The sequence below is a fragment of the Astatotilapia calliptera genome, chromosome 5, assembly GCF_900246225.1.
Source record: "Astatotilapia calliptera chromosome 5, fAstCal1.2, whole genome shotgun sequence".
In the NCBI taxonomy this organism is placed as follows: Eukaryota; Metazoa; Chordata; class Actinopteri; order Cichliformes; family Cichlidae; genus Astatotilapia; species Astatotilapia calliptera.
Genome location: NC_039306.1, coordinates 14,088,666 through 14,098,327, shown reverse-complemented (window position 1 = coordinate 14,098,327; position 9,662 = coordinate 14,088,666). Strand labels below are relative to the sequence as shown.

General features: G+C 40.4%; 1 protein-coding gene across 1 annotated transcript; it reads right to left on the bottom strand.

Moving 5' to 3' along the window:
- Positions 1–3,056: 3,056 nt before the first annotated feature.
- On the bottom strand, positions 3,057–6,902 carry mych (myelocytomatosis oncogene homolog). Its single transcript, XM_026167340.1, has 3 exons — positions 6,556–6,902; positions 4,534–5,062; positions 3,057–3,835 (listed from the first exon to the last, which is right to left on the bottom strand). Exons 2-3 carry the CDS (start codon positions 5,051–5,053, stop codon positions 3,288–3,290), a joined length of 1,068 nt encoding a protein of 355 aa, XP_026023125.1. The 5' UTR covers positions 5,054–5,062; positions 6,556–6,902; the 3' UTR covers positions 3,057–3,287.
- Positions 6,903–9,662: the final 2,760 nt, after the last annotated feature.

The window sequence follows — 9,662 nt, the reverse complement described above, 5'->3', positions numbered from 1 at the left end:
GTTTTCAAGCATTAAAGTTGTTGAAAAATGTTTTGGGGGTTTTTTGGCCTTAAGAGAGTATTTTTACACAAGAGAGTGGATTGTTAAGCTAATGCTAACAAGGTGCACCTGCTAATACAATAAAATAATCCTCTAGTACACATGTCTGAAACTCAAAGCTTGCAGGCCAAATTTGGCCCGCCATGCCGTTTTATGTGTCCTGCGTGAACTTCTCAATGATTATCTTAAAATAAGTTTATCGTTTGCTGCTTAAAAGCACACAGTGATCATAAACTACATTTCCCACAACACATTTCGATTGTTTGAAAGGGAGAGAGACAACATCTAATTTAACTTGATCTGTTATTTAAACATACACATGTGGTATCCACAGAAAAGTCAGAATCTTAGCTAAAAGCTTACAACATAATTTCAATGACCACCAAAAGCTAAAACAGCAAACAGATGTAAACACAAAGCGTGGATCCCACGTACAGGAAATGCCAATCGGGTGCGGAAAACCGACATCTCACAGATTCTGAAACTCCAGATTTCATCACTCTCCAACCAAAATTCATTGAACGGCAAAACAAGATCACTACGCTATACTTCACTTTTGAAAAAGACTTTTAATGAATTTCCACTTACGTTGGCTGTCTTGCTTCCACCATAAAATTGCACTTCCTTCATAGCTCTCTCTGTGTGCTTCGAAAGACTAGTTTCCCATCAAAAATCCCTAATTCGTGCATTATTTGCTTGTTTATTACACACCAGTCTATTGGTGAGTACAATAACAGCTGAAAGCCTAATTTCTACTATCCAGTACAAAAGAAAATTTCAACTTTCACAAATTGCAAAACGAGTTACGTCTCTAATAAAACCTCTTTGTGAAAAACAGATGTTTGTTTTTCCACTTTCAACTATAGAAATCTGGTTTTTATGACAATTAAAAAGCAATCGCCACAACATTAAAAAAAAAAAAAAAAAAAAAAGGCTTCCTGACACCGACAGAAACAAGAGTTTTGCTGGTCCAGCCTGCTTAAGATCAAAGTGGTCTATATGTGGCTCGCAATATAAAATAAGGTTGACACCCCTGTCCTAGAAGCATCATTTGAGTTTCCATGTTTATGCAGACGACTTCCAGATTTATTTGGAAGTCAGATTTACTCTTCCTTTCTCCGGGAACCAGCTAACAAATATTTCATTCTTTAGCATCTATACTGGTGCATTTTTGCTGTATATGTGTATTACTATGCAACTTCCACAGACTTTACTATATTACTTTGTCAGGGCATTCTTGTAAAATAGACTGTTATTTACAATAAAAGATGAGCTCATACTAATGGGTATAAACAGATATGTTCTCTTAGGCGATAAAAAGTTTCAGGTATATTGATCAAGTGGTTTTTTGTAAGAGACATTAATAGCATGTCACAGTCCCCCCCCCCAATTGTCCCTTCTGGTAAGTGCTCTGACAACACATAATAAATTACCACACTAAAAACTTCATCTCTAATTTACACTTTAAATTTTATTTAAAAAAAAAAAAAAAAAAAAAAAAAAAAAAGTGCATTCACAACAAAGAATGAATAAGACTAAAATAAGTTATATTACAATATTAAATGTACACTTGAACAAAAACTGTACAATATGTACAACAGAACAAAAGGCAAACAAAAACATCACAGGCCCGATTGCAGCCAGGTGGAGGTAGGTTTCCTAAAGAAAATTGAGTCATCCCTGCTCACTTTATGTTTACAAGGCAGTTATATGACTAATTTCTATGAAATGAACAGTTAAATATTTGCAGAAATACAATTAAGCTTCCCTGAAAGAACTGGTTTGAAAACAAAGGAGACAGTGTCCTGAACAGCATGCATCTCAAGGCAAAACTGCTTCTGGCTATCAACGTGTCAAATACTTACTGATTTAGGAAGAACTTACTTCAAAACCTAATTAGGCCATCTGCACATTTCATTATTAACCTTAATAGCAACATCAGCAAATAAATCACCTGACAGTCGAGGATTCTGCTGGACATGTTCATGTCTTAAACTATTTTTGTGTGTTACAGCGAGAGTATAGAACAGCCTGTGAATCCAACCTTTCAAAACAGGGAATGTTTATTAGTGAGTGGCCCTTGTTGATTGATAAGTCTTTACATAAAATATTTATTTCAAATCATAAGTAGTGTGATTTTTGTTTCTTTTAAACACTGTTCATTTTTTACAATTTGATCCAAGTACAAGGGCCACCAACTGACCAATCAAAATGACACTTACTCACCTGAACTGACACAAAAGAAAAATGACTGAATCAAGTGACTATGATTGCAGTTGTTGCAGCCTCCTCCGACTATTTAAAACTTTGAGTCTGTCCTCTTTTTGTTTTTGTTTATTTAAAAAAAAAAAAAAAAAAAAAAAAAAAAAAAAAAAACCCAAACACACACACACACACACACACACACACACACAATATAAATGTTAGAGATTTTGCCCAAACTTTGGCTGCTTTGCAAAGCTTGCAGTTCAGTCTTAACAAAAACAAACCTGAAGTCCACTTAATATGGCTCACCTTTGAGCTTAACAGATAACACATGACTCAGTGAGTGAACTAGTGTTGAGCTGAACTGTGGCCAAGCATTGCTGTGTACAGCGTTGGGATTAACATACATCATTCTGTAATAGTTGTGTTTAGCCCAAACATAAAAGCCATACAAGGCTGAAGGCACAACTTTGTAATGACATTAAGTCAAAGTTAACAAAGCACAATTAACTCTAAAGCCACCAAAGACCTGTGAGAATGGAGGGATCATAGTCAATATGGCTATAAAAGATCCTGAAAATAATATTCAAGTTTCATTAAACTACAACACTGTACTGCAGTGGCTTCCAGTTAATTGGTCTAATTGAGACTTTGCTTTAAATCATTGACATTTGACATACTCCCACAGATGACGCAAAAGAAATGACAGGATGTTGTCTTTGTCTTGTGTATTGAGGTGGCAGGGGGACCAAAAAAAAAAAAAAAAAAAAAAAAAAAAAAAAAAAAAAAAAAGAAAAGAAAGAAATGCACTACACTCTACAGTCAAGGCATGACAATGATTAATTATGAGGCAATGTGTGTTATATCATGTCCAGGGAAACTGTGTGCATGTGAATATACAGTCTACATGACAGAAACAACTGTATGTGCGCTTTCCAGCAGGAAAAGCCATTTCTTACTCCCATCTATCTACAAAGTCTCTTCCCTTACCCACCCCCCCCCAAGAAGTCTCTGAAAACCTACAAATGTCCAATCCTGGTCCGTTACCTACGGAGCTGCTCTAGTCTGGCTTTCAGCTTTTCCTGTTTGGCTTTAAGTTTGTCTTTCCTGGTTTGCAGTCTGTGGGACTCATCCTCTAAACTATAAATACAGTCTCTGGCTTTCTTCAAGATCACCACCTTAGATGCCTTGTCATTGTGCGACAACTCAGGCACGTTGTCACGCAAGCGCATGAAACAGTTCTTTAGCTCGTTTCGGCGTTGCCTCTCCATCACATTGTGAGTCTTTCTCCGCTCCTCCTCATCCTCCGTCTCTGTTGAGTTTCGGGATGAGTGACGCGATGAGGTTGATGAAGAACTGCGTGAAAGGCAGTGGAAGCGTGACGGGCCATCGCTCCCTCGTGCACGCTTGTTTGATGGCGGCGGTGATGCAGGGCAGGGAGCAGCGTAGTTGTGCTGTAGCTGGATTTCAAAGCGGTATCGCTGCCGAGCACGTTGTTCCTCTTCTTGCTTCTGCTGACGTTCAGCCAATGTAGGCTCAGGGGAGGAACTTGAGGAACAGCGGACCACAGTCACCACATCAATTTCCTCCTCTGTAAGAAAAAAAAAATAAAAAATTAGAGTAGTTCTTTGGCCCCCCATGACCATGTCATAATCTTGGTGGGTTGTGGCACAACTTTTAAAAGGACACACCGTATAGACTGCACAAAGCCCACCGAAGGACACCAGTCAGTTGTGAAAATCTAACTTGAAATAGTTAAAAGTTTACAACATCCACAAAGAATTCCAGTGGAATTACCAAATCACAACAAGCTATCATATCCTAAGAGATAGTAACCACTGAAAAACTAATATAAATGCCAATCTGCCATCTCCGTTCTAGCCCAGAGATGCTGCAGGGCTTAAGGCAGTAAAATGACTCATTAAAAGCGTAATAGATTGAGCCACAACTCTCACTGCTAAACATGAGTCACACACACACATTTCTCTTAAAACCCCTAATCTACTTAATGTCACTCAACATCTTAAACCTCACCCACACCTTAATAACACACTTCAGCCATTAAGGCTTCTGCAGATTAAAGGTGGGTGCTGCTGTCTTGATAAGCTGAACACAGAACAGTTTGGGCTTAGTGCCAGTAAACATTAACAGAATTGTCAATGAAATGCCAGTGAGGCTGTTCTGGGTGTGGGTGTTTATACTGATAAGCACTGCAACAACAAAGCAGGACTGAGATTAAAGTAAGAGTTGATCATCAGCACTACAACTTAATGAAAACATTCAACTTACCAGAGTCGCTAGATGAATATGTGGACAGCTCGCCACCAACTGATCCGTAGTCTGATGTGGCTTCACTGGGCTCCGGAGCTTCCATAAGGCTCTGGCAGTCAAGTGTGGAGCCGGCGATCTCCTCAAAGATGCGGGTATCAATGTCAGATAGTACGGGGCTGCAACCGAGTAGTGAGGAGACAAGCTTCTCCTCAGCTGCCAGGCACTGCCAGAGGCAGTCCTCAGCTTCCTCAGAGCAGGGCTGGTTAAGCTCGCCTTCTTTCTCAGCATCAGAGTGGAAGAAGTCACACTGCCAGTTGAGCTGCATGTCATGGTCCTCCAGTAGAATATCCGACACGTAGCTGAGCTGGTCCTCCTTGGACAGAGGCTTATCACCACCCAGCCCAGACTTCATGGGGGGCGACTGCGGAGGTGTCGGTAATGCCTGGAGGTCTTTCATCAGGCTTTGGCAGAACTCGTCATCAAAGAGCAGCGGCTCTGAACAAAACCAGTCCTGCGACTGAGTGAAACTTTCCAACATGTTTGAAATCTGTGACAACGACAACAAAAAACGGTATAAATTAAAAATCTAAGAGGTAGTGGAGCTTATAAAGTTAAAATCCAGAGAAGCTAATCCAGTAGTGTCTTTACAGCAGCGCAGAGTCAGCGTCTATTGGGTTAATCCCAGCAGCAGCAACACCTGTTGTAGTGATAGTTTTAACCTGTTCCTCTAGACTGAGTCCCCAACCTGCAGGCTCTACCTTTTTATCTGTGTTTACATCACTATAACCCCGCCCCTCTGCTCCTGGGGCCCCCCCCCCCTCCTCAAAAAAAAAAACCCCCCTACCCATGACATCACAGGAACAGCTGGGACACACAGAAACTTTACACCTCTTTCCACCATTTACATTGTTCCTACTCAGAATAATAAAACACTCGCAAATTAAGTCAGGCTGACTGCTGACACAGAAAACAATACTCTGAGTCTAAAGGAATGGGTGCGTTGCATTTGCTACGATACTTGGGCCACTTGCTGCTGTTAAACAAATACAAAAAAACCTCAGCTTTCTGGCACAACACAAAGGACAGTTTCCCCAACTCTGTTCAGAAATACACTATTAAGCACACACACACGCAAAAACATGCATGGGACACTAAATGTTGATTTTCTACTCAATTAGAAGCCACTCCCAAAAGCTTTAACAACAAAAGCTTTAAAAAAGTTTCACTGAAAACAAAAAAAACAAAACAAAAATGAGCATTTCTCATTTTACCAAGGTCGTTTCAGCTGGAACAGCCTGACCTATGGTCCTATTTGGGGGAGGGGGAACTCTTATAATACTCCTGTGGGGTCGTATGGTATGTGCATGTATAGCAGGCAGTGTGGGAGAACAAAAGCAGCAGTGTGTGTCCGGGAGTTAAAGGCTGCCTTTCTTTACCATCACGGCCTGGGAAAAGCTGAGCTACAACTTAAATGCAGAGCGCAGACAACGATTACGCAGCAATATTAAATACATTCTACACTTCCCTCTCTCTTAACGTATCCAAAATATCTCTTGCACGAAAGAAGGACTTCGACCAAAAATACTTGAGACCAAGCACAGCTGGAATGTGAAAACAGAAGAGCACGAATTTCCTTAAGTTTTTGAACGCATCTGCTGTTAGGTCGTCCTGCCTTCATGCATCTGCAGAATCTATTGTGCAATGATTCATTTAACCAAATTCACTAAGGTGACACACTAGAAAAATAGAATATAAATAACTACACGGAGTCTAAGAATGAATCTCCGTAAGAAAAGTAAAAGTCAACCGTTCGTAAAAGCACAAAGTCCGTAAAAGGATTTAAAGGTTAACCGGCGTTGACGGTCATTTAAACCCCGCATGCGTTAAACAGCGCCGGGACCCCACGTGAAACCGGCAGTCATTTTTTCCTCTTTGAAGCACCGCTAAGATACACCAAAAGAGAAAAAAATACAAAGAAATGCACAAAACCCCCATTCTCACATGCGTGCAATGAGGTTTCCGATAAAACAGCTGTCTTACCTTCAACTGTCCTTACAGGAGAGTGCACTCAAAATAAAGACAAAAAGTAGAAATGCCCTATTTATCCAGCAAAGTCCACAGCGAGACAAAAACGACTAGAAAATCCTGCCCAAGTGAAACTTTCTGCGTGTAAAATTGAAGTTTGTGCAGGGCAGCATTTCGGGTGTATCCTGCTTTTTCTTCTCTCCTCCGCCGCTTGTATCAGCCAGAGTAGGTGTGGCTGCAGCGGTCACTGAGTTTAATACAGGGCGTACGCCGCGATCCTTCCGCCGCCGCTAAACTCGCGCCAAAACATAATAGCCAACAAAGTGTCGTTAACGGCAATCATATCCACCGCTGATGTAACCGCAGTCGGTTTCTCTTTTGATTAAGTCCACGCGGAAAAAAAGGGGGTGACGGCAATTTGGTTTAATTGCACACTGAAGCCGGGACTATGCGCGGAGTGATACATACGCTTGCTTGATTTCCAGGAATACGGTGGCGGGTAAAGTTGGGAAGAAACACACGTGGACTGAGAAAAAGCCGGGTATCTAACTGCTCACTGCCTGCCTACTTTTCTCATTCTCGCCTTAAGGCGTCATTTGAAAGCTACAACAGAGTTAAGCCAATATAAAACCATTTAAACAGTGATTTTTTGACAGTCTAAATGATAAAACAGTCAAGTGAACCACACTTGAGGTGTTAAAATGAACATTTTTATTATTTTTTTAAATGATATATTTCAGAGATTAAAATGAGTAACACATACATCTCACTCATTACTGGAGAATGTAGAGGATACGCTCACGCATTTTACGGGTTAAGGGGTTTATACCGCGTTTCCTCCCCCTCTTTGTCCCTTTAATTGTAATATGAGAAGGGGAGACAGGCTGACATACAGATGGACTGAGTGCTCTCAGAGCCACGTTATCCTCCAAATCCAACTCTTGCGAGAGTGTTTCACCATCCACCCCTCCCCCTCTACTACTACTACTACTACTACAAACTAAAGGACCTAAAGCGTCATCATATCACCTACTCCACTTTAAGCTTATGCACAATTAAACATTTCAAACACGAAAATGTATATTTTACAGTCCTTTTTATTCTTCAGAAAATGCTAATTTTTATTTATCTATGATGTAGTTTTTGTATATTTTGTTGCAGAATAAATTCAAACAAAACGGAACGAACAAACACAACATATGCACATTTTACTGTTTCCTCCATTATTTCCTAACTGATCGTTTACAGATCCTTCCTTGTAATAAATTATCTTCCAGTCGTCCCACTCGGACACTGTAGCCCTCCATCCAGTGAGTCCCTTGCGCTGCTCCACTTACGTAACCGTCAAGGATTTTGCCGGTACACGTGCAGACACGTCGGCCAATCAGATTGCCAGTTAGCCTGTTCACGTGAGTTCTTAGCAAAGTCCAAGGAACACTGTAAGGAAATCTTATACCAACCCCTTTCTATAAATTAAATTAAACCCAACACACGTGCCAATGATTTTAAAATGAGCTTTATTACATGCATTAAAAGTGTGTCTGTATCTATTTTTTAAATTACGTATTTACTAAGATGATCATGACTTATAATATGCATAAGTCTCCACAAAAAAGTCTCTTATTATAAGCTCAAAGACCCCAGCATGTATTCAAACATGTAAAGTAACAGCTCTTCTTCATTCACTGTTATTCACACACTGCTTTTCTGAGCATACTCTGCGTCTTTAGATGTAATCGCAGCCCCCTAGGTGGTCTGCCACATGTAAACTACTTTCTGCTGAGTGTGAAAGTGTACTCTGTGTTTTCACAAGAGGGTGAAGTATTAATATCACACAGACAACAACAGCAAAGCTGCACTGAACTTGCACTAAAGAAGCAATCTGCTGCTCCACATTTTAGGAGATGGTTGTTTTTTTTTCGGGGGGGGGGGGGGGGGGGGGTTACAGATAGAGATCACAAGAACATTTTGGTACAGCAGCAGTGAACATTCACACAAAGAGCAGGGAGCAGGCTAAATAAGTGGATTAATGTGCCACCTACAGGCCAACTGGCAAACTGACTGGTGGTTGGCCCAGTTTCACCTGAGTATGTTGAACATCTTGACCGAATGACTGGATTCTTCGTTTTCTGACTAATTTCTTAATTCTGGGATTTCCAGATGCTTTCACATGAATCCTCCCTCAAACATCTGCACCACAACATGAAACCTTTGTTAAACTCAGCTGAGATCAGATGATCATTTGCTATTAGTTATGAGTGAAGTTAAAACAAGACTTTAACACATTTACAAACTGCAAAATGTTGCTAAAATCAGAGTAGTTTGAGGTTTGCTTCACAAAACCTCTCAGCATGTGATGTGTTTGCTTTCACTTCTGTTAAACTGTGTGATGAGGTAAAAGGTTTATCAACTGACTTACTGACTGACAAACCAACTGACCGGCCAGTGAACTGGATGGCATAAGAAAGCTATTAGGACACACACACACAGCCAAAGCCTAGGGGTGTGAGAGAAGGAACCAGGGAATGGGATTAACACTGTGTGTGTTCTCCGCTACGATCTCCTCCTTATTAGGAATCTTCATCCGGCAGCATGTATCTGCGCAGACAGACAGGCTGCTGCTGCTTTAATTAGACAGCAAAGCTCATTCACATAGAAGCTGTGCACACTGACGCTGGTGGTTTTCAAAGTGTGAGCTGGAGGGCTGGTTCCTGCTTAGAACTTTCAATAAAATACCCCCCCCCCCCCAAAAAAAAAAAAAAAAAACGACAACAAAAAAACCAAATCAAACAAAAACAAAAACCCACAAAAAAAACCAAACAAACAAACAAACAAACAAACAAAAATTTTCTGACTTTTTTTTTTTTTTTTTTACAAACAAGTCCCTTAAATGAGCAAACACAGCCAGACCTGCAAAATGGCTTAATCTAGGACACAAAGGGATCCTATGAATGCAATCATAGCAGCAACTGCAAAAATGTGTAACAGTCTAAGACATCTGCAGATTTTTCTATGTGTTCATTAACAGGTTAGAACAGGGTGGGTCACATTTTTTCCAGAGTGTTAGAGATCTGAAAAAGAATCGAACAGAACATGGTTGCAGGTAATAGTGAAACTACACC

Bases quoted from the DNA above. Each gene is read 5' to 3' on its own strand.
- mych (XM_026167340.1), bottom strand. From the start codon at position 5,053: ATGTTGGAAAGTTTCACTCAGTCGCAGGACTGGTTTTGTTCAGAGCCG. The intron at 3,836-4,533 runs GTAAGTTGAATG...TTTTTCTTACAG, and splicing joins ATATTCATCTAGCGACTCTG to AGGAGGAAATTGATGTGGTG.